General features: G+C 41.5%; 1 protein-coding gene across 1 annotated transcript in view; it reads right to left on the reverse strand.

Annotated features, from left to right (window-relative positions):
• DARS2 (aspartyl-tRNA synthetase 2, mitochondrial) overlaps window positions 1-25357 on the reverse strand; it is an 85048-nt gene extending 59691 nt beyond the window's left edge. The window contains exons 1-3 of the mRNA XM_082264858.1: window positions 25120-25357; window positions 21289-21388; window positions 6112-6178 (exon numbers count right to left, since the gene is read on the reverse strand). Of these exons, the coding sequence (XP_082120984.1) occupies window positions 6112-6178; window positions 21289-21388; window positions 25120-25252 (300 nt within the window). The 5' untranslated portion in view covers window positions 25253-25357. The remainder of the gene's footprint in view (window positions 1-6111; window positions 6179-21288; window positions 21389-25119) is intronic.
• Between the last annotated feature and the right edge of the window lie 437 nt (window positions 25358-25794).

The following is a 25794-nucleotide window of genomic DNA, read 5'->3' on the forward strand; positions in this document are numbered from 1 at the left end:
CGGCATGAAGTCTGGGCATCCTTGAAGTGATATATCTTACAAGGAGAATGTGGACCACTGAAACAAGTTGGGATTTTACGCTGATCTTTCACCAGTAACGAACTACTCTAGACTCAATTACCATTGATGTGACACCCTACAAATTTGAGCTTGTCTTCATTCCATCCCCTGCCTACCGAGCCTCCCTATTGGTCAGTGAAGGCACCTAGCACATTAAGGGACCAATAGGCAGGAGAAGAGGGTGACAGAAAAGAAGCCATGTTTGACATTTACAGTAAAAGTCAAAATATGCATATATATTCAGCTGTCTAGGTCTCTGGATCTATTGATTGTTCTTAAACATGGCTTTCATTGAAGATAATCTCTGCCTTTTCCGCTTTACCCCTTAAGCTCAGTTTGAATGGCTCAGGTTGATGACAGCTATACACTAAATAGCGTATTAAAGGTGATAAGCTCCAATATTAGAAACTACAGAAAATTAGATTTTTCCTAAATCTTACCTGTAAAATCCATTTCTTGGAGTACATCACAGGACACAGAGCAGCCATAATAATTACTATCTGGGTTTTACGCCACCTATAGGTGAATGGACACTGGAAACTAAAAGACAGGACGTTCCCCTCTATTTAACCCCTCCCATACAGTAAGTACCTCAGATTTGTAGCAAGCAATAAACTTCCCAGACAAGAGGGGAGGGACCTCTGTGTCCCGTGATATAGTCCAAGAAATGGATTTTATAGTATGTAAGAAAAATCCAAATTTTCTTTATCGTACATCACGGGACACAGAGCAGCCATAATAATTACTATCTGGGACGTCCCAAAGCAATACACTTGAGGGGAGGGGGGACACTGATGACAACCGCCTTCGGACTGAAAAGATCTTTATAGCTGCCTGCAGCTCACTGCAGCCCAATGCAGAATCCTCTTGGTCCCACCTGATAAAATCTAGTGGATGTATGAACTGAAGACTAAGTAGCGGCCCTGCAAATCTGAGCCATAGAAGTTTGATGGCGAACTGCCCATGAAGTCTTCTGGTGGAGTGTGCATTTACCCGAACAGGTGGGGCCTTGCCCTTTAAACCATACGCCTGGATAATAACCTGGCAAATCCATTGGGAGATCATTGAAGCTGCCTGCCCTTTCTTAGGCCCTTCAGGCAGCACGAACAAAGAATCGGTCTTCTGAATCTGAGCTGACATTTTGAAATAGACTCTGAACGCTTGTACTACATCGAGAGAATGTAAAATTTTTCTCTGCTGTTTGAGGATTTGGAAAGAAGGAAGGCAGTGTGATGTCTTGATTGAAATGAAAACTGGACACACCTAGGGCAAAAACCCTGGGTGTGGACATAGAATCAGCCTATCTTGGTGTAATACCAAAATGGCTCCTTACAAGAAAGGTCTGCTAATTCTGACACTCTTCTAGCTGATGTTACTGCAACCAAAAAGACTAACATTCTTGTCAGAAGAACCAGGGGAATATGCCGAATGAGCTCAAAGGGTTGTTTCCGTAAAATCGACAAAACTAAATTTAAATCCCAAAGACATAAGGGTGGCCTAATTTGCGGAAGCATACGAATTACCCCTTGGTAAAGGCAATGCGAAGCGTTTATCATGGTAGAGACTGCAGGACCAGATATACCCTGCGCCCTCAAAATCCTGGCTTCAATAGCCAAACTATCAAATTTAGAGAATGTAAAGCAGGGTGGAATATCGAACCCTGAGAAAGCAGGTCCGGACGTAGCAAGAGGACCCATGGCCTTCCCACTGACAACTTTAAAATTTGCGCGCACCAAGTCTTCCTGGGCTAGGCTGGAGCCACCATGACTACTGGTTTTCCTTCTTCCTGAATCCTGCACAGAAGTCGTGGCAACAGCTGGACCTGGGGAAAGGCAAAGAACAGGGAGAACTGATCCCAGGGAGTCACCAAGCACCCGCTGCGACTGCGAGCGGATCCCTGGTCCTGGACACAAACCTGTCCAACTTGTTGTTGAACCTGGATGCCAACAGATCTACGTCCGGAACCCCATAGCATTGACAAATCAATGCAAAGATCTCGGGATGTAAAGACCATTCCCCTGGAAACATCTGCTGGCGACTCAGAAAGTCCACCCGCCAGTTCTCTATTCCCAGATTAAATACTGCCGACAGGCATGGTACAAATTTCTCCACCCAAGTTAGGATGTGACCCCCCTCCTATTGGGCTGACTGACTCTTGGTGCCCCCCTGATGGTTGATATAGGTCACAGAAGTGGCATTGTCGGATTGGACCCTCACGGGACAACTCCATAGTCTGGTAGTCCAGAACCTTAGAGCCAGGCAAACGGCTTGAATTTCCAGGATATTAATGGGCAAGCTCCTTTCTAACCAGGGCCATTTTCCTTGGACAGTGGCTTCCTCCAGAACTGCTCCCCAGTCAGAGAGACTGGCATCTGTGGTCACCACCTTTCAGATCACTGGTAGAAAGGATTTCCCTCTCTCCAAATTCCTGGTTACCAACCACCAACCGAGACTCTGAAGCACCCTTGATGACAGAGACATGCAACAATCTAGGGCCTGGACCTTTTTGCTCCAGGTTGTGCTGTAATGGTCTGGAATTGGGCATAGGGAACTGCTTCAAATGAAGACACCATCTTCCCTAGCAACCTCATGCAAAGACGTACAGAAGGATATTTTTTCCCTCTCACGATCCGAACAAGATCCTTTACGGGTTCAATCTTTCTTGACGGCAAAAACACTTTTGCCTGTACTGTGTCCACAAGGAGACCCAGATATTCCAAACTCTGAACTGGCTGTAATGCTGACTTTGCCAAATTTAGAATCCAACCAAGATGTTCTAAGAACTGAACTGCCCGAAACACATTATGGCTTAGAGCAGAAGCCGACTGATCTATGAGCAATAGATCGTCCAGGTATCCTACAACGGCTATCCCCTGAGATCTTAGAATTGCCAATACCGGAGCTAGGGGTTTTTTTTTTACCACTCGTGGAGCCGTGGCTAACCCAGAGGGCAAAGCCACGAACTGAAAATGGCAGTCTTCCACCGTCGACCGCAGAACCCTTTGATGGGCATGGGCCTGGAAAATTAGCACGTGTAAGTAGGCATCTTTAATGTCTATGGATTCCAGAAATGTTCCTCCTTGCAGAGAAGCAATGACTGAGCGAATTGACTCCATCCGCAAAGTGAGAATGTTTAGAAACTGGTTCAGGGCTTTGAGTTCCAGAATAGGTCTCACATCTCCGTTTGTTTTGGGGACTACAAAAAGATTTGAGTAGAAGCCCCTAAATTGCTTGTCGCCTGAAACCTCTGTAATCACTGCTTGTGATTTTAGATGGTCAAGAGCCTGAAAAAAGGATTTTCTCTTTAATGGATCTGCAGGTATGTAAGACCTTAAAAACTGAGGATGAGGAAACACCCAGAATTCTAGTTTGCACCCCTGGGAGACTGTGGAAACAACCCAGCTGTCCTGAATCACTTCTACCCAGGCATCCGAGGACTGCAGTAGCCTTCCCACCACCCGAGTGGGGGCGCCCAATCATAAGGTAGATTTAGAGCTAAGCTTGGTAGGCCTCTGGAACCTGGGTTTCTTTTGCCCCTGCCCTGGAAGTTTGGCTCTAGATCCAGGCGGCTGAGGCAATCGAAACTGCCTAGGATTAGAAGTACTGGTACTTAAGCACTAGACACCTTAAATGAAGGATGTTTACTCCTCCTCTTAACTGGTAGAAGCGGACTCTTCCCCCCTGAAATCTTTTGGATATATTTTATCCAGATCGTCACCAAATAGGCGTTCCCCATGAAAGGGAAAACCAGCTAGTAACTTCTTACAAGGTAATTCTGCAGACCAATTCTTTAACCACAGGATTCTGCACATATGTACTGACAGAAGAACAAACCGCGATACCTGCTGTATGGAATCCCTAAGAGCATCTACCGCAAAACACAGAGCACGAGGCAAACTCCCCCTGAGCAGCAATACTCTTGGCTACCACTAAATACGGTCTTTCAAACACTGACAAACTCCTATAGCTGCCACTGCCGGATGTACCACAGACCCAGCAACAGCAAAAGAAGCTTTTAGTAAAGATTCCAATTTCTTATCCACTGGATCTTTTAAAACCTGGGCATTGTCTACAGGACAGGTTCAATTTCTATTTACAGAAGAAATAGCAGCATCATCCGTAGGCATACTCCACTTATTTGTGCATTTTTCCTCCGTAGCACACAACAGAGAAAAACCTTTTGGGAGGAACAAAAACCCTATCAGGGTGATCCCAATCAGCATACACTATCCACTCTAAAAGCAGATGTAAGGGAAAAGCCTGAGAGTTCTGCGTAGGGCATAATAAGCCTAATGAAGGGAGGTAATTTAAATCCAGACTGGACCATTTCAGTGAGAGACTGAATTAACAATCTCTGAGATTGAGAGGCCAAAAATTGCTCCTCAGACCCTGACTCCCCAGAAGTGGAATCCTCAGCTTGACCTTCTTCTAGGTCATTTACAGCTACTTCTTTCAAATCCTCTGCCAAATCCTGTACTAAAACGAGTGGGCTCCGGTGAGAGGAATCTATCAAGCTTCCTCCCTCCTCGTGATGCTGAAGGAATCATGCAAGCAATCTTTCCCTCAAGGCCGGCTAAAGCTGACGCCAAATCGTCCTTAGTGACGTAGGCTGAGACAGGAGCACTAGACGTAGTTACTATGTCTGACAACCGTAATGGCTCAGATTGGCCAGTTTCCTCTGGCCTCTCAGGGGAGGTTAGCACAGGATGCTCGGCTAGGATCTTCCAATCCTGGTGGTGGCACACTTGTGTCCCTTCCTGCTGTGCCCCCCCAACTCCTTTTCCAGGAGGACATTGCTCCAGACAAGAAACATAAAGTACTAGTTTAGTGCACTCAATCCTTGTGTTAAGCTGTAATCAGTCTTATCGCAATACACAGAACAGTTACCCCCACAGTAACAGATCCTGTCAGTGCCTGCATCCACCCACAGTGACTCACGTACCCAGCTGCAGCTGCTCTGTGTCCCATCCAGCTCCTTACAGAAGCCCACGCTGCCGGGAAAACTTCCTAAAATTCTGTGCCATCTCCACCCCTTACTTGCACGTGCACGTCCGCTCACCACGTGCACGCTCGATGCCTCATGGACACGCCCCAGCTCCACGTGCACAATCGTAAAATAGGGTCGTATCGGCAAACGCCCCTGCAGCCATATACCACAGAAAGGAATGGCCACTGAAGTTGCCGGGTGAAAGCAGATGCGCAGATGGGGTATATTAGTCTCGCTGCCCGCCAGGCTTCCGGGGGTTTGGCTGTGCAAACAATGTGAAGAATCCAGGTATGCATACCACAGCTGAATAAACATCACTACCCTCTAGTGGAGACACAAATCATGGCACCTGGTATCTGTTAAATATAATATAGGCAACAGTGCACTTCATTTAAAGTAACCTTACCAATCCCGCTGCAGGACTCTGCTTATAGCTAGAATCCAACCTTCACCCATAACCGCGGGTTCTGTCACTTGTGAACCTTCAATGACCGGGTCCCCCTATAATCTTGGGGCCACTCCCTTGAACCTGTAGGGCACCCTGTCGGATCGCCTTTGGAGTCAGTCTTTACCAAGGGTACGGATCCCAGGGTCCAGTGCCCAAAGGGGTCACATTACAGGCAACACCTCACAGTCTTCCAACACCGAGGCTCAGGTACCATCCATTTTAGTCTTCCACTTTTGGATGGATCCGATTGCCAAGCTCCTTGGATCCTGCAGGATCTTTATCTGGGACAATAGTATAACTTTAAAATATGGAGAGCTTCTCCAACCATAACCATTACTTTTAGGACACTGGCGAAAAAACTGAGGTACTTCCTGTATGGAAGGGGTTATATAGAGGGGGACTTCCTGTCTTTTAGTTGCCAGTGTTCATTCACCTATAGGTGGTGTATAACACAGATAGTAATTATTATGGCTGCTCTGTGTCCCGTGATGTACGTTAAAGAAATCCTATTTTTGGAGCTCTTTCCACTCTGTCCACTGGCTCATAAACAAAGGTGCAATTTATTTCCAGACAAAAAATCCCATTTAGATGGACAATATAAAAACAATCATCATACCTCCCCTGATGGAAGAATAACCTGTGTCAGTCCATGAAAATCCCTTAGTACGAGAAACATATCCCCTCTGTGGAAAGAAAGAGGGAGCAAAATTAACAGGAACTTGGTTTCAGTCCACACATTAATAAATAATAATTGTGGTTTCCCTTCAAGGGAACAAGATATAGACATTGGCTGTCTTCTCCATTCTGTCACTGCTCAGGTAACATGACTGTCACTAGCAGTTTCAAATCACATCACAAACTCGTGGGTGGGAAGATATATAGCGAGGATGGAAAAAGATGTTAGTATTACATACAGGTGGAAGGAATTCCAGCAAGGGCATAGGCCTGTCCCTATGGAAAGGGTCAAGACTACGTCCCTACAAGAAGAAAAGGGGGTTTGAATGTGCCTCTACGAACAGTCAAAGTATGCACATGTTCTTGTAACATAGCAACAGTACACAAATGTTATTTTTTTAAAAAATTCAAAAATCTTTATTAATACATAGTAAAAACAAAAAGTATATCACTCTAATAGATAAAGCAGTCAATACATAGTGACAGGATTAGTACAAATACAGATAGAAAATGCTGGAGCTACGCGTTTCGCATTATGCGCTTCCTCAGGGTCCAGCAAAGGAGAGTATATAAACAGAGATTCAGTCTTTAATAATCTAAAGGTACATAAAACAGTTATTAGATTTGTGAATATACATATATGTCTTATAACATTTTTGTTATTCTCAGTTTGTTATTTGCAGCTATCCATTGTACGTTACTTACACTATTATCTTAACCTTGAACACATCAGTTTTACTCTAATTATTTGACAATTATATAAATAGATCAAAAAATAGATTTTCCATAAATATAGCTGGTTAGTATATTGGTTCCTATGTTTATAGATTCCTTTAGATAAAAGGGAGGGAGAGAAAAGCCATTTCTGTTTGACAAACTCTTTTATACTTTGCTTGTCAGAAGGACAAGAAACTAAATCCCACACACTGAACAGAAAGAGTAGAAAGGGGTGGGGAAGAGGAGAAAGAGAAAAGGGATTAATATGAGAGAATAGTGATCAAAAAAGGGGGGGGGGGGAAACTGTAGAGTGTGAATTACCACGTAGCCCACAGGGGGGGCAGTGATAAGGATAGGCTTGAACTAGCCTATCCTTATCACTGCCCCCCCTGTGGGCTACGTGGTAATTCACACTCTACAGTTTTCCCCCCCCCCCCCCCTTTTTTGATCACTATTCTCTCATATTAATCCCTTTTCTCTTTCTCCTCTTCCCCACCCCTTTCTACTCTTTCTGTTCAGTGTGTGGGATTTAGTTTCTTGTCCTTCTGACAAGCAAAGTATAAAAGAGTTTGTCAAACAGAAATGGCTTTTCTCTCCCTCCCTTTTATCTAAAGGAATCTATAAACATAGGAACCAATATACTAACCAGCTATATTTATGGAAAATCTATTTTTTGATCTATTTATATAATTGTCAAATAATTAGAGTAAAACTGATGTGTTCAAGGTTAAGATAATAGTGTAAGTAACGTACAATGGATAGCTGCAAATAACAAACTGAGAATAACAAAAATGTTATAAGACATATATGTATATTCACAAATCTAATAACTGTTTTATGTACCTTTAGATTATTAAAGACTGAATCTCTGTTTATATACTCTCCTTTGCTGGACCCTGAGGAAGCGCATAATGCGAAACGCGTAGCTCCAGCATTTTCTATCTGTATTTGTACTAATCCTGTCACTATGTATTGACTGCTTTATCTATTAGAGTGATATACTTTTTGTTTTTACTATGTATTAATAAAGATTTTTGAATTTTTTAAAAAAATAACATTTGTGTACTGTTGCTATGTTACAAGAACATGTGCATACTTTGACTGTTCGTAGAGGCACATTCAAACCCCCTTTTCTTCTTGTAGGGACGTAGTCTTGACCCTTTCCATAGGGACAGGCCTATGCCCTTGCTGGAATTCCTTCCATTGTTTGCATATGGGGGCAGGTGCCATTATAATCTCTGATTAAAAAGACCCCAATCCCCCCTTCCGTCCATACTGTCTGTTATTACATACAGGTGCATCTCAAAAAATTGAAATATCATCAAAAAGTTAATTTGTTTCAGTATTTCAAAAAGTTCAACTCATATTATATAGAATTCATCACACACAGAGAGATCTATTTCAAGCATTTTTATTTCTTTTAAAGGAGGTGCAAATTCAGAAGTTTTTTTAATGTTAATGCATTCTATGCATTAAGATAAAAAGCCTTCTGTGTGTAGCAGCCTCCCCAGCACCCTCTAATACTTACCTGAACCCATCTCTATCCAGCAGTGTCCATGCATCCCTTGGCCGTCCGGGACTCTTCCTCCTAATTAACTGAGACATAGCAGCAGCGCCTTTGGCTCCGGCTTTTGTCAAAGTCAGTTAGCCAATCAGGAGAGGTGACGGGCCGAACCTGCAGCTCTGTGTCTGAAAGGAAACACAGAGTTGCAACTTGGCTCTGGTGCCCCCGTAGCAAGCTGCTTGCTGTGGGGGCACTCAACAGGAGGGAAGGGACAGAAGCAGCGAAGGGGGATCCAAGAAGAGGAGGATCCGGGCTGCCCTGTACAAAACCACTGCACAGAGGAGGTAAGTAGAACATGTTTATTAAAAAAATAAATAAAAAAATATGAGACTTTACAATCACTTTAATTTTAATGATTATGGATTACAGCTAGTGAAAACCCAAAATTCAGTATCCAGAAAATTAGAATATTGTGAAAAAGTTAAATATTGTAGACTCGTGGTGTCACACACTATAATCAGCTAATTAATTCAGAACACCTGTAAAGGTTTCCTGAGCCATTAAGGCTGGATTCTAACTAGCTGCAGTGGGGGCTCACAACAGGGGGTCAGGTGTGTCCCTGTTCTCCATTTCAGGTGTGAATCAGGTCTGAATTTTTGGCTGAAATCACACCTAAAAACGGACCAGAAGAAGCACAGGACCCTTTTCCAGTGCAGACCGTGGCTAGCCGAGCATCCTGTGTTAACCTCCCCCCGACCAAGTATTGAGTGTATACTATACTGTAAATGATATGAAGAGTAAAGTGCGCTGGTCTGTGATATGCTGCTACCAGATGAAAAGATATGTGATAGAATAATTGATGGTGCGCTATATCAAAACTTATAAAGTGTGTATTCCAATCAATACAAAAACAATTCCAAATATAAACAAAATATATATACAGAAATGGTGAAGAAAAGTCCCACGACACAACTGTGTCAATAGTGAGACCACCAACAGTGATGGTGACAAGTGAATGTGTCTTCTATACAATACAAATCAATGTATAAATGTAAATAAACAGTGTATAAGTCCCAACACAATTATATCAATGGTGAAACCACCAGCAATGGTGAGGTGCTGACAGGTGATGGTTAATTCGCTTTGTGAATTGAAGTTCCCTCCACCTGCTGGAAAGCCTCCTTACCGGACGGAATAGGGTAAGTGCTTTTCTATAGTGAAAATAAACAATCCTGGTGCCCAAACTGAACAAAGTGCTCCCCGCCGTGCATTCACAAGAGCCCGTCAGGCCTCTTACCAGATCAAATGGGTATATCAAGCACTGCTCACTGCTCTCAGGTTCAACCGATATTGGTAGCCACAATGGATGTAGAAGTCATATGCCACTCCACTGTTCACAGTCGGGTAGGTTTCTGTGTTCAGATAGTACTCATGGCCACTTGTTATGGGTGATTATGAGGATCATTTCGCTCCAGCATTAACATGTAAAAGAATAACTGCCCATGGTGCATTACCCTTGATATTGCTTTATTGAATAAAAATTGCACTTACATGTATGCGGAATGGACTTCACATAAAGTTAGAAAGCGTTGAGGGATTCCTAGATGCCTGGGTCCGGCTGCAGCTCGGATCCTAAGCGACGTGGTGACGGCACGCCTCCTGCCTGACGCGTTTCCGCCGATTGGCTATCTTCAGAGAAAGGAGGTTCTCGCGCGCCGTCACTTCCGTTCTTTTATTCTAAAGGGAGCCGCGTCACTTCCGGTGTCTGCAGAGGAGGCGCCGGAAGTCTCTTACGGGTTCCTCGGCTTCAAATTATTAAATATATCTTAATATCCATAACAGTAATCAAATCTGGAGGTGGTTTAGTGATATTTGAAACGGAAAGGTTCCTCTTCAATACTTTTAGTACATCGCAAGTGACTGTATATCCCCTCGTTTCTCGATCTCTCTACTGCTAAAATTCAACTATTTAATATTGGATGTACTTTAAACTCTCAATAGAGAGTACAGTCTATCCACATTTATAATTGGGATAAAATCTTACATAAATATCTCTATTTAAATGTCAACCTTGACACCGGAAGCGAAGGGTCCGATATTCCTATAACTAGGGATTTGTTGACATGTAGATATATATTTAAAATCTAAAGCTAAAATACAAAATAGTAACTTTTAAAATATATATAAATGAATAAAACACCTCTATATAAAAATACATTCTGTAAAATAATAAAAAATTTTAACATACCAGATCTCTACACGTGGTCTGAATGTATGTATGTATAAAAAAGTGACATGCTGGAAGGTATGAATTTAATACTAGCTATGTATTAACTGTTGTTAATATGAGAGTTGATATCCCAGTCTATGTTATGACCTCTAGGTCTGTAACATTTTAGCTCATAAATCCAAAAGGTCTCACGTCTCGAAATTGACCTTTGTAGGTTACTACCTCTCCAATGTGGGACGTGTTTTTCAATGACCGTGATTTTGAGTTTTTTTGGATCTTTGTTATGGCAAGTAGCATAATGCTGGGAGACACTATGTCCTGGGAATCCATTATGGATATTTGTTAAGTGTTCTCCAACACGAATGCCTGCTGTCCTAATAGTCCTACCTACGTACTGTAGGTTACATTCGCATTGTAGTAGGTATATTACACCTTTGGTATCACATGTTATGAACTCTCTGATGGGATATTCTTTCCCTGTAGCGGTGGAAGTAAATTTGTTGGTTCTCAGTGCAATTGCCTCTGTGCATATCCGGCACCTTTTGCAGGGATAAAAGCCCTTCATGTTTGGGAATATCTCCATCTTAATGGGTCTTTCGACTGGGTTTCTGGCTATTAATTCCTTCAGGTTAGTCGCCTTCCTGAAGATTATTTTAGGTTGGGTCGGTAAGACTTGCCCTAAGATTTTGTCCTCTTGTAGGACACCCCAGTACTTCCTAAAAATATAATTGAGCCACTTATAATTGCTGGAGAACTTAGTGGTGAATGCGTATTCAAAGTGAGGAGAAGTTAGAGTATTTTTACATTTTGGTTCCACTAAGTTCTTTTGCTCCATGGGCATGACATTTTCAATCTCTTTGTCCAGCTCCGAGGTGTCATACCCTTTTTCCACGAACCTCTGCTTCAGGGTCCCTACTTGTTGTTGGAAATCTTCTTGTGTAGTACAGTTCCTGCGGATCCTTCTAAATTGACTTCTAGGTACTGAGCCAAGCCATTTGGGATGGTGACAGCTGTCAATAGCTATGAAACCGTTTCTATCAGTTGGTTTAAAGAACGACTTGGTTGCAAAGCCCGAGTTTTTACAATAGATCACCAAATCAAGAAAGTTAATGGAGGTATTGCTGTATTGGTAGGTGAATCTAATACCCCAGTTGTTACAATTGAGGTTATCCATGAAATTTTTCAACGATATTTCATCTCCTTGCCATATCAGCAGTGTATCATCAATATACCTCCTCCAAATGACCAGTTCTTTCACACGATTGGTGAAAATGTTCCGGTCCTCCCAGAGAGCCATGAACAGGTTGGCTAAGCTGGGGGCAAATTTTGCCCCCATAGCCACACCTGTTCGCTGGCGATAAAAATTCTGGTTATAGTAAAAATAATTGTGATTCATCCCAAAGGTTAGAAGGTCCAAAATAAATTGTTTTTATTTGAGCGGAATATCATGGTTCGCATCCAGGAATACGCTGACTGCTTCGTACCCCATCTCATGTGGTATGATGGTGTACAACGAGGTGATGTCCGCTGTAACTAGTAGTACGTCACCTTGAATCTCAACCTCTGTGATATCCTTAATGCATTGTGATGTGTCCTTAAGGAAAGCAGGTGTTTCCTGTACTAGAGGTTGTAAGAAATAGTCAACGTATTTTCCTATCCTCGAGGTTATTGATTCGATTCCGCTGACTATAGGCCTCCCGGGTGGATTATTCAGACATTTGTGAACTTTCGGGAGGTAGTATATAGTCGGGATTCTCGGTGAGACAGGGACTAGAAATTCTTTTTCTTTCTCGTTTAAAATTCCCATATCAAAACCTTTATGGATTAGTTTTTCCAGCTTCTTTTTATATACGGAGGTGGGATCACTTCTTAGGACTTCGTATGTGGTCTGATCTCCCACCAATCTATCCATTTCCTGGATGTAATCATCCTTATTTAATAATACGATCCCTCCACCCTTGTCAGCTGGTCTAATCACTAGGTTCTTCTTCTCACATAGGGATTTAATACCCTTTTGTAAATCTCCTTGAGGTTTGAATTCCAGCTCTTTTTCTTCTAGTTCTTTAAGAACCAGATCCCTAAATACCGTAACATGATGGCTTGGGACTCCTGGAGGATTAAACAATGAGGCATTCTTCAAACCTGATGGAATTACAATTGAGGTTTGATAGGAAACATAGTTCCTCTCTCCTGCTTTTGACAAAAAATGTCTCTTTATGTTGAGTTTCCTCACATATTTGTGGATGTCCACAAATGTCTCAAACTTATTTAGGGGTTTCTTCGGGGCATATTTTAGCCCTTTACTCAGTGTATGTTTCTCAGAGTCGGAGAGATCTATCTTACTCAGATTGAAAATCCCTTGGGTTTCGTGACTCATCCTTCTTTTCTTTGAGCCTCCTCTGCATCCTCTATTTTCTTCTTTTTTTGCCTTTCTTTGGGCCCTGCCCTAAAAAATTCTTCTTGTTGTTTTTCATGGGTGTTTTATTCTGTGGAGGTTCAAACACCTCTTCCCTTTCTTCATATCCACTGTGTCGTAAGGGTTCGAATCTATTTTGGGTATATTGGGGATAAACTCTAGGGGTATGGGGAGAATCATTGTAATTCCCCATATAGTCCATAGACATCCTTCTCGGTGATCGAGATCTTGATCTCCTTTTTTGTCTCTCCCTTGAATTCGTTTGTTGTTCATGTTTACTCCTAAAGGAGTCATGTCTGGGAGGTCTCGTTCTTTCTTTCTTGTAATTATTAGGATTGTCTCCCCCATTTTGCTGTCTCGTATTTTGGCTTGAGTTGTTCTCTCTCAAAGGTTTGAACTTATCAGTTCCTCTATACCCTAGATGTTCTGCATCTTTTTTAGGGGGTTCTTTTATTTTCACCTCTTTCTTAGGTACATCCTTCGGTGCTCTATAACCAAACGGTTCCAAAGTTTGCTGGGAGGTCCCTTCTCCTGGTGAATTTTGGGTTTCCATATTTTCTTCTTCTTCCACTATAAGGTTAAGTTGCCACTTAAATACCTTTGAGGTCCGGTAATCATCCAGGTCTCTAAGATATTTTTTCCTTTTCTTAGTTTTTTCTTCTTCATCTTCCATAGCTAGTATTTCTCTCAGTTCTTGGTTGTATACCTTATATGCTTCTTCTTGCATGGATGGTACCAACTTCTCCTTAATTTCTAATATTTCTTTATTTAATTTTAGGACTTTTTTTCTCTTCCTATCAATAAGGAAATTAAGTAAGCCCATACCGGCTCCATTAAAAAAATGAAACCATTCCTTGAGATCTGGATCCCCTTGGTCTGGGTATAAATTCCACCTCAGACTCCTGGGGACCATTTTCTCCTGGACATATTTCTCAAGAAACGCTATGTCCCAAGACGCATGTAATTCAGAGATCATTACATTTTTTAGTCTCATGAAGACTCCTCTTAAATCTGTGGTCTCATGAGTGGTTTTAGTGAAGATGTCTTCTACTAAAAGTTTCCGTGTGCTGTAATATTCAAAAATATCCATATTGACCTGCTGCTACTTGAAAGTGTATGTATAAATGATATGAAGAGTAAAGTGCGCTGGTCTGTGATATGCTGCTACCAGATGAAAAGATATGTGATAGAATAATTGATGGTGCGCTATATCAAAACTTATAAAGTGTGTATTCCAATCAATACAAAAACAATTCCAAATATAAACAAAATACATATACAGAAATGGTGAAGAAAAGTCCCACGACACAACTGTGTCAATAGTGAGACCACCAACAGTGATGGTGACAAGTGAATGTGTCTTCTATACAATACTCAACATACTAAACTCAACATAAAGAGACATTTTTTGTCAAAAGCAGGAGAGAGGAACTATGTTTCCTATCAAACCTCAATTGTAATTCCATCAGGTTTGAAGAATGCCTCATTGTTTAATCCTCCAGGAGTCCCAAGCCATTATGTTACGGTATTTAGGGATCTGGTTCTTAAAGAACTAGAAGAAAAAGAGCTGGAATTCAAACCTCAAGGAGATTTACAAAAGGGTATTAAATCCCTATGTGAGAAGAAGAACCTAGTGATTAGACCAGCTGACAAGGGTGGAGGGATCGTATTATTAAATAAGGATGATTACATCCAGGAAATGGATAGATTGGTGGGAGATCAGACCACATACGAAGTCCTAAGAAGTGATCCCACCTCCGTATATAAAAAGAAGCTGGAAAAACTAATCCATAAAGGTTTTGATATGGGAATTTTAAACGAGAAAGAAAAAGAATTTCTAGTCCCTGTCTCACCGAGAATCCCGACTATATACTACCTCCCGAAAGTTCACAAATGTCTGAATAATCCACCCGGGAGGCCTATAGTCAGCGGAATCGAATCAATAACCTCGAGGATAGGAAAATACGTTGACTATTTCTTACAACCTCTAGTACAGGAAACACCTGCTTTCCTTAAGGACACATCACAATGCATTAAGGATATCACAGAGGTTGAGATTCAAGGTGACGTACTACTAGTTACAGCGGACATCACCTCGTTGTACACCATCATACCACATGAGATGGGGTACGAAGCAGTCAGCGTATTCCTGGATACGAACCATGATATTCCGCTCAAACAAAAACAATTTATTTTGGACCTTCTAACCTTTGGGATGAATCACAATTATTTTTACTATAACCAGAATTTTTATCGCCAGCGAACAGGTGTGGCTATGGGGGCAAAATTTGCCCCCAGCTTAGCCAACCTGTTCATGGCTCTCTGGGAGGACCGGAACATTTTCACCAATCGTGTGAAAGAACTGGTCATTTGGAGGAGGTATATTGATGATACACTGCTGATATGGCAAGGAGATGAAATATCGTTGAAAAATTTCATGGATAACCTCAATTGTAACAACTGGGGTATTAGATTCACCTACCAATACAGCAATACCTCCATTAACTTTCTTGATTTGGTGATCTATCGTAAAAACTCGGGCTTTGCAACCAAGTCGTTCTTTAAACCAACGGATAGAAACGGTTTCATAGCTATTGACAGCTGTCACCATCCCAAATGGCTTGGCTCAGTACCTAGAAGTCAATTTAGAAGGATCCGCAGGAACTGTACTACACAAGAAGATTTCCAACAACAAGTAGGGACCCTGAAGCAGAGGTTCGTGGAAAAAGGGTATGACACCTCGGAGCTGGACAAAGAGATTGAAAATGTCATGCCCATGGAGCAAAAGAACTTAGTGGAACCAAAATGTAAAAATACTCTAACTTCTCCTCACTTTGAATACGCATTCACCACTAAGTTCTCCAGCAATTATAAGTGGCTCAATTATATTTTTAGGAAGTACTGGGGTGTCCTACAAGAGGACAAAATCTTAGGGCAAGTCTTACCGACCCAACCTAAAATAATCTTCAGGAAGGCGACTAACCTGAAGGAATTAATAGCCAGAAACCCAGTCGAAAGACCCATTAAGATGGAGATATTCCCAAACATGAAGGGCTTTTATCCCTGCAAAAGGTGCCGGATATGCACAGAGGCAATTACACTGAGAACCAACAAATTTACTTCCACCACTATAGGGAAAGAATATCCCATCAGAGAGTTCATAACATGTGATACCAAAGGTGTAATATACCTACTACAATGCGAATGTAACCTACAGTACGTAGGTAGGACTATTAGGACAGCAGGCATTCGTGTTGGAGAACACTTAACAAATATCCATAATGGATTCCCAGGACATAGTGTCTCCCAGCATTATGCTACTTGCCATAACAAAGATCCAAAAAAACTCAAAATCACGGTCATTGAAAAACACGTCCCACATTGGAGAGGTAGTAACCTACAAAGGTCAATTTCGAGACGTGAGACCTTTTGGATTTATGAGCTAAAGTGTTACAGACCTAGAGGTCATAACATAGACTGGGATATCAACTCTCATATTAACCACTTACCGCATACTAACGTAGGTCTACGTCAGTAAACTTTGCGGTAGTGTACCGGGATGATGCCTCTAGCTAGAGGCATCATTCCGGTACCGTGGTTTGAAGCCGACGGTTGGCTTTCCGTCGGTACCGACCGATGCGGCTCGGGAGCGTCCCCCCCCCTCCCGCCGCCTTCCGTGGCTTTGCTCGGGGCTCCCGTCCCACCGGGAGCCCCGAGCACCCAGCCGGCGCGTCCGCCGGCTGGATGGAGTCCCGATGAATGCCGGAAACAGCATCGATCGGGGCTCCGTTGACGTAACCCGGAGGCGGCGTCCATGACGTCACTTCCGGGTTACTGTGCCGCAAAAGGCGGCAAATTTGAAAATCGGCTGTATGCAAAAACGCCGTTTTTGGCATTTTGCATACAGGGAAGTGTAGTGGAGGGGTCTAGGGTCTTTTAGACCCTCGATCCCTCCATAAAGTGTACCTGTCACGACATATTGCTGTCACAAGGGATGTTTACATTGCTTGTGACAGCAATAAAAGTGATCAGATTTTTTTTTTTTTTTTAAAACTGTAATAAAGTTAAAAAAATAAATAAAATAAATGGGAAAAAAAAAAAAAAAAAATTTAGCCGCCCCCGTCACCGTTAGCTCGCGCACAAAAAAAAAACGTATACGCAAGTCGAGCCGCAAATGAAATCGCTGTTCAAACCACACATGTGAGGTATCGCCGCGATCGCCAGAGTGTGAGCAATAATTTAAAAAAAAGAGCTACACTCTACCTCTAAACTGGTAACCGTTAAATAAATTTAAAGCGTCGCAGATTGAGATCTCTATTGACCGTAGTTTGTCGACATCCCACGGGGGGGCGCAATTTTAAACCGTAACATGTTGGGTATCTATTTACTCGGCGTGACATGTTCTTTCACAATATACAAAAAAAATGGGCTAACTTTACTGTTTAGTATTTTTTAAATGCAGTGAAATGTGATTTTTCAAAATTTTTCCAAAAAAATGGCGCTTTATAGACCGCTGCGCAAATACCGCGTGACAAAAATTATTGCAATGACCGACATTTTATTCTTCAGAGTCTTTGCTAAAATAATATATATAATGTTTGGGGGTTCTAAGTTGTTTTCTAGGAAAAAATACTGATTTTAACTTGTGAACAAAATGTGTCAAAAATAGGCTCGGTCCTTAAGTGGTTAACAACAGTTAATACATAGCTAGTATTAAATTCATACCTTCCAGCATGTAACTTTTTTATACATACATACATTCAGACCACGTGTAGAGATCTGGTATGTTAAAATTTTTTATTATTTTACAGAATGTATTTTTATATAGAGGTGTTTTATTCATTTATATATATTTTAAAAGTTACTATGTTGTATTTTAGCTTTAGATTTTAAATATATATCTACATGTCAACAAATCCCTAGTTATAGGAATATCGGACCCTTCACTTCCGGTGTCAAGGTTGACATTTAAATAGAGATATTTATGTAAGATTTTATCCCAATTATAAATGTGGATAGACTGTACTCTCTATTGAGAGTTTAAAGTACATCCAATATTAAATAGTTGAATTTTAGCAGTAGAGAGATCGAGAAACGAGGGGATATACAGTCACTTGCGATGTACTAAAAGTATTGAAGAGGAACCTTTCCGTTTCAAATATCACTAAACCACCTCCAGATTTGATTACTGTTATGGATATTAAGATGTATTTAATAATTTGAAGCCGAGGAACCCGTAAGAGACTTCCGGCGCCTCCTCTGCAGACACCGGAAGTGACGCGGCTCCCTTTAGAATAAAAGGACGGAAGTGACGGCGCGCGAGAACCTCCTTTCTCTGAAGATAGCCAATCGGCGGAAACGCGTCAGGCAGGAGGCGTGCCGTCACCACGTCGCTTAGGATCCGAGCTGCAGCCGGACCCAGGCATCTAGGAATCCCTCAACGCTTTCTAACTTTATGTGAAGTCCATTCCGCATACATGTAAGTGCAATTTTTATTCAATAAAGCAATATCAAGGGTAATGCACCATGGGCAGTTATTCTTTTACATGTTAATGCTGGAGCGAAATGATCCTCATAATCACCCATAACAAGTGGCCATGAGTACTATCTGAACACAGAAACCTACCCGACTGTGAACAGTGGAGTGGCATATGACTTCTACATCCATTGTGGCTACCAATATCGGTTGAACCTGAGAGCAGTGAGCAGTGCTTGATATACCCATTTGATCTGGTAAGAGGCCTGACGGGCTCTTGTGAATGCACGGCGGGGAGCACTTTGTTCAGTTTGGGCACCAGGATTGTTTATTTTCACTATAGAAAAGCACTTACCCTATTCCGTCCGGTAAGGAGGCTTTCCAGCAGGTGGAGGGAACTTCAATTCACAAAGCGAATTAACCATCACCTGTCAGCACCTCACCATTGCTGGTGGTTTCACCATTGATATAATTGTGTTGGGACTTATACACTGTTTATTTACATTTATACATTGATTTGTATTGTATAGAAGACACATTCACTTGTCACCATCACTGTTGGTGGTCTCACTATTGACGCAGTTGTGTCGTGGGACTTTTCTTCACCATTTCTGTATATATATTTTGTTTATATTTGGAATTGTTTTTGTATCGATTGGAATACACACTTTATAAGTTTTGATATAGCGCACCATCAATTATTCTATACTATACTGTACATGGACATACTTTTCAGTAAGCCAACATTTCTGTATTAAAAATCCTTTTTCTTATTGGTCTCATGTTATATTAAAATTTTCTGAGATTTGGGTTTTCACTAGCTGTAAGCCGTAATCATCAAAATAATAGAAAGAAATGCTTGAAATATTTCAATCACTCTGTGTGTAATGAATCTATATAATATAAGAGTTTCACTTTTTCAATTGAATTACTGAAAAAAAATTAAACTTTTTGATGTTATTCTAATTTGTTGAAATGCACCTGTACAGCGATCAATACAACTGCCAAACAACTAAATGCACTGTAAAAGATCTAACAAAACCTGATAAAAAGATATTTATATCCAGCAGGCTCCCTTAAGCCCCCGTTCACACTAAGGCGACCTGTGAGGCGACCTGGTCGCCTCACAGGTCGCCTCCCATAGGGAAGCTGCGGACCCGTTCTAATAGGAGCGACACAAGTCGCTCGACTTAGAAAAAGGGTCCGGAGCTTCTTTGGGGCGACCAGGAGGCGACCGTCATAGACTTCAATGTTATGAAGTCCGTGGCGGCCGCTCCGAGGTCGCGGTGCGAAGTAGCGTCGCCCCTATGTGAACGGGGGCTTAAAGTATGGGCTTTAAAGTGTATGTATAAGTTAAATAAAAGCAAAAAAACAACAACATTTTAGTACATGCAAACTTCCCCATTTTTATCCCTTTAGAGCCAATTCAGACAGGTGACAACCAGAAAATAGATTGTGATTCTTGCCTTCTGAGAAACTAGTCCCATGCACTAACAGCTGTGGCCAGATTTACACCTTGCACAAATCAATGGCTGGCGGCGCCATCGCTGTTCACATATAACCACTCATATGAGCGCTTGCATGTGTTTAGGGCTTCCAATTGCCACGGCCACAGACAGTTTGCACCCAGGGCTGGTGACAACTAATTGGCAAGTGTGTATGCGGCCATAGCACAGAGTGCTGCTGCCTCCAGATGTGGAATTTAGCCACATCTGAATGCAGCAGACTATTTGTCCATCTGAATAAGCCCTTTAAAGCCCTACAAGTACAAGTAAATTACTTTTAGATCTGCCAAATAATGCACTCCGCTATTCGGCCCTGTTGTATGCTGTCAACACACAGCATTTTTGTGGATACAGTGGTGTCAGGCCTGCCCAGAGTACTAAACTAGTCAACTATTCCTACTCTCAGGCTAATTATTCTGTAGTCTAAACATAAACTGGAATGGATCTACGTGCTGTGGTCTCACTTGTTACAGCACTAGTGTGTCCTTATAGAGCTTCAGGGATTTATTAGTGTCCTGCACATTGCAAGACAACAAAGGTTTGATTCACCAGAGCTTGTAATGGTAAATATTAGATGTGTATTTTAAAGAGACACTGCCCTTAGGATACATTTATCCTTACAACAGTTTATCCTAAGTTTATTAAGATTTCCCCAAGTTTTACTACATCTAGTGGGGTGGTATAAAGACAGCAAACACACACTCACATCATAGGTTGAACTGAATGGACTGATGTCTTTTTTCAACCTCACTAACTATGTAACTATGTAACTAAGGACTGCTGGTCATCCTGATCCTTCCTTTACTACCTAGTTAGCTATTGACCTGGAAACCAGTCTTTGCATATCATGCTTGCAATTCACTGAGTAGTGAAGGATCATGATTTTAGCCCTATAAGCTACCTCTTCAAATACAAGAAGGAAATGACCAGATCAGGATCCTTTTATGGCAAGGCTGTGGAATAGGGCCTGTTTTCTACATAAGAACCATCCCAATTTTTTGCACACTGATAATTTATTTAAATAAAATAGGAGATGTTCCACGCCTATGCAGTTAAAATTTAGCAGTCTATACAAAGTCTACAAGTAAGTTACTTTATTCCAAAAAACTATTGGCGAAAACCACTCCTACCACAAAAGGAGTCCATGAAATGATAAGAGACAGATGGCAAGTTATAACATTTTTTGAATGACAACCTATTTCTGTCGTCAAGAAAAGCAGACTGTATGGAGCACAACATTCTGCATACACCAACAACTCTCATTACTCACCTCTGATACTGAAGCCACCCACACAACGTGACTTCCTGACCCACGTGATCCGTGTTCAACTCTCCACACGTGTGTGACCGGGAAACATAGCTGCTCAAATCTGTAGAAAATTGGAAAAAAAAAAATTGATGTAGAAGAGAGGTGGCAAACTTTCTTAATGTAGAGGGCCTCCTCTGCACTTAAAAGCATTCAAAACGCCAAGTTTGGCTGTTTTGAATGCTGTAAGTTTTTTTAATTCGGCACCACCAGTACCCGGAAGTAATGTCATGTCAGTCCCGGTCAGACGGCGGCGGTGCAGATGGAGACCCGGTCAGACGGCGGCAGTGAAGGTAGGATGCCCGGGTCTCCCAGTGGGACAGGAGGGGGAAGCCGTGGTGACGTCACTTCTGGTCTACGGCCGAGACCAGAAGTATCGGAACGGACCGCGTCGGCGGGATCCTGTACCATTTCCTGAATGCTTTCCTTGTTCATCATTATTTTAAGTGTGATTTATTTTGGATTCATTAAAATGATTGAATATACTACACTATGAGAGTCCCCCCTATTTATCTCTGATGAATGAGTACCCTAGGAACTCTGCAGCTGTTGCCGCATACCTGATATTATAGAAGATAACTGATTGATCCATTCGTTACATCCATATATTTGAGGAGTGCAGAGGGACTACCCTAGCCTCGCAGCAGATTGGAGATTGATCCAGAGGGTCTACAGGGTGATCCATTATACCCTAAACGCTCTTTTGAGTGTTAATGTAGGCGAGCGGCCATTACACTTCATTTTGGATTCCAAGCTCACGAAAGTCCGCACCGGGTTGTCACCGGAAGTGTCCTGTGTCACTCCATCACATATGAACTTTCTATTATTGTAATTTTTGGCATTTTTTGCACTTTCTGCACTTACTTTGGGACTTTGCAATTTTGTAATTCATTCATTATTGCTGTTCACTGCGTTTTATTTATTCATTTAGCACTTCAAGTGAATTCACTGTCACTTTTGTTATTGATATCGTCACTGGCACCTGATTTAGTTCATCTTAGATATTCACTGTGCAACTTAAGGTTGTAGTAGTTCACTTTTTTTATACAGCAACTATTTAGCTGGACTTTATCATTTTTTACAACTACATCTTTCATTTTATACCACTTTAATATTTTACTGTGATTAAGGATAATCACTTATATATATTTATTCGGCACATGAGCACCTGATTGATCACTTTGGCACTTTATACATTATATTGTAGTTTTTTTAGAAGATTATTTTTGTCTAAGTTTTTACTCATGTATCAGTGTTTTATGGTCCACCAATTTTAGACATCTTGCGCTGATTCTCTCCTTCATTATAACAATTTTTGTATGTGGTGACACTACCGAATTAGCCACAGATTTCTGGTGTTCCATTACATTTCTAGTTCCTCTCCTTATTTCCGATTTCCTTTTTTCTATTAGTAGCGCATAGGTTCACCTCTTTAATGATTTATTTATATTTTTTCCACATATAGAACATGCTACAGCAAAAAATAGCATTTATAAAGAAAACAAAAAAGTCAAATCACACGGCCAAACAGGCAAATGTTCGGGCCGAACCGTTCACCCACCACTACCAAAGGGCACACAAAGGCTGATTTACTAAAGAATCTGTGAATGTTCACACATTAAATTGTGTAAATATTCACTTCAACTAGCCAATAAAGTAAAAAGCAAATCATGGTTTACCCATTTCATCTGCACATGATTGGCTAATTGAAGAGAATTTAGTTATTGGGTTAACATTTCTCAACTTCTTTAGTATATCTGCACTTAAAATTTCTGTGAATGGTCAGAGATTGTGAGTATGCTACTGAAGATGGTCAGAGACTGCAGACATGCTATCAGAGTTGTTGGAAGACTTGAGCAAGGTCATAGACTGCAGTCACTACCAATCACAGCTTACACACTTGGAAAGTGATAGACAGCAAAGAAAGAAAAACCCAAACCACTGAACTACTAGAACCCAGTCTAAATTCCCTTAAAGAGGTTGTAAACCCTACCTATATAACTTTTACATAGTTTGTGAGGTTAAAAAGAATACACCAATCCATCCAGTTCAACCTATGATGTGTGTGTGTGTGTGTGGGTTTACTGTTAACTGTAAATTGTATACCCCTGTATGTTGTGGTCTTGAAGGTGCCCATCTAATAGTTTTTTGAAACTATCGATGCTCCCTGCTGATACTAATGCTTGTTGAAGAGAATTCCACATCCTTACTGCTCTGACAGTAAAGAACCCCTTACGTATTTTAAGGTTAAACCGTTTTTCCTCTCGTTTTAGTGAGTGGCCACGTGTCTTAATGTATTCCCTTTCTCTAAAAAAAGTTTGTTCCTTATGCTAGGGTCATCTCCAGTACAGTATTTGCACATTGATATCATATCCCCCCTCAAGCGTTTCTTCTCCAGAGAGAATAAGTTCAATGCTTGTAGTCTTTCCTCATAGCTGATGTCCTCCATTCCCCTAATTATTTTTGCTGCCCTTCTCTGGACTTTCTCAAGTTCCAGCACATCCTTCCTGAGGACCGGTGCCCAGAACTAGACGGAATACTCCAGATGTGGCAAGACCAGGGTCTTTTAGAGCGGGAGAATAATCTCTTTATTTCTGGAGTGAATCCCCTTTTTTATACATGCCAGTATTCTGTTGGCTTTGCTTGCAGTGGCTTGGCATTGCATGCCACTGCTAAGCCTGTTATCCACTAGAACCCCCAGGTCCTCTTCCACCTAAGATTCACCCAGAGGTCCCACCCCCCCCAGTGAGTAGCTTGCTTTCGTGTTTCTGACGCCCAAGTGCATTACTTTACATTTTTCAACATTAAACCTCATCTGCCATGTAGTTGCCCACCCCATTATTTTGTTCAGGTTCGCTTGTAAAGTTTCCACATCCCGCATAGAAGATATTGGCATGCTTAGTTTAGTATCATCCGCAAATACCGAGATTGTGCTAGATATCCCCTCCTCTAGGTCGTTTATGAATAAATTAAACAGGATTGGTCCCAGGACAGAAGCTTTGGGGACCCCACTTTTCCAATCCGAGTACTCCCCATTTATAACCACCCTCTGGACTCTCCCCTGGAGCCAGTTCTCTATCCAGGTACTCACCCTATGGTTCATACCTACATTCCTTAGTTTGTACAGTAAGCGTTTGTGGGGGACTGTGTAAAATGCCTTTGCAAAGTCTAGATACACCACATCCACAGGCCTTCCTTTATCTAGATGGCAACTCACTTCATCTTAGAAGGTTAATAGATTGGTCTGGCAAGAACAATTTTTCATGAATCCATGCTGATTACTACTACTAATAATACCGTTTTCATTACTTAAGTCTTGTATGTCATCAACAAGGCATTTTACTGGCATCAACAAGGCATTTTACTCCACATAACTGTCGCTCACTGGAAAATTTCTGTTTTTCGGACCATTCTCTGTAACCCGAGAGATGGTTGTGTGTGTGAAAATCCCAGTAGATCAGCAGTTTTTTTAAAATACTCAGACCAGCCCGTCTGACACCAACATGTTCAAAGTCCTTAAAATCCCCTTTCTTCCCCATTCCAAATGCTCAGTTTGAACTTCAGCAAGTTGGCTACACCAAGTCTAGATGCCTAAATGCCTTGAGTTGTTGCCATGTTATTGGCTGATTAGCAATTTGTGTTACCAAGCAATTGAACAGGTGTACCCAATAAGGTGTCCGATGTGTGTATTTACAGCAGTGTTCTCAGGTTGTAGAATCCATTTGCACCTGTCTTTATTAAAGTGATTGCAGCAACTCCAACACATTTACCTTTGAATAATGAACAATCCCTCACCTGGAGTTCTATGACCTTCATGACCAGAACTGGCAGCCTGTATCTTGTGCACCAGGCAGAAGCTTCTGATAACCTGTCTTCTGCTTACTGCTCCACAGCCAATAAATAACCTGAGACCAGCGCGAAGAGCCATCGTATAATCAATGGAGACAGCCGTCCACTGATTGCATTCAATATGCCTATGATATGAAAACTGAAAGCGGATCCTCTAGGGACGTCTTCCTCCTTAGAAAGCAAGTTTCTGCAAGGCAAAAAAAAAATGGATCATGAATAGATAAATCTGAGAATTAAAAACCCAAGCAGCAAAAACAAAAAATAAATATATAAAAAAGGAAAGACCAGGAAAATCACAGAACCAGGGCTACTAAAATACTTCCATGTGATGAAAAGAACCAGATTCTGCAATTAATCATTTTACTATAGCATAGTACAGGGCTCAAAATTTCAAGCTCTGAGCTACTAGCCAGGCCTTAAGGGTTACTCGCCACCAGTTGCCCCACCCCTAATCACGCCCTTATAAACTATCTCATAAAATGACACCGTTAAATCTTTTTGCATGAATGCAGAAGTTACAAAAATAAATATTAATAACAACTTTATCAGTGCCCATCAGTTTAGTCCCATCAGTGCTCATCAATGCCCCCTATCAGTGCCACCTCACCAGTGCCCATCAGT

The sequence above is a fragment of the Pelophylax lessonae genome, assembly GCF_965119305.1.
Source record: "Pelophylax lessonae genome assembly, chromosome: 8".
Lineage (NCBI taxonomy): Eukaryota > Metazoa > Chordata > Amphibia > Anura > Ranidae > Pelophylax > Pelophylax lessonae.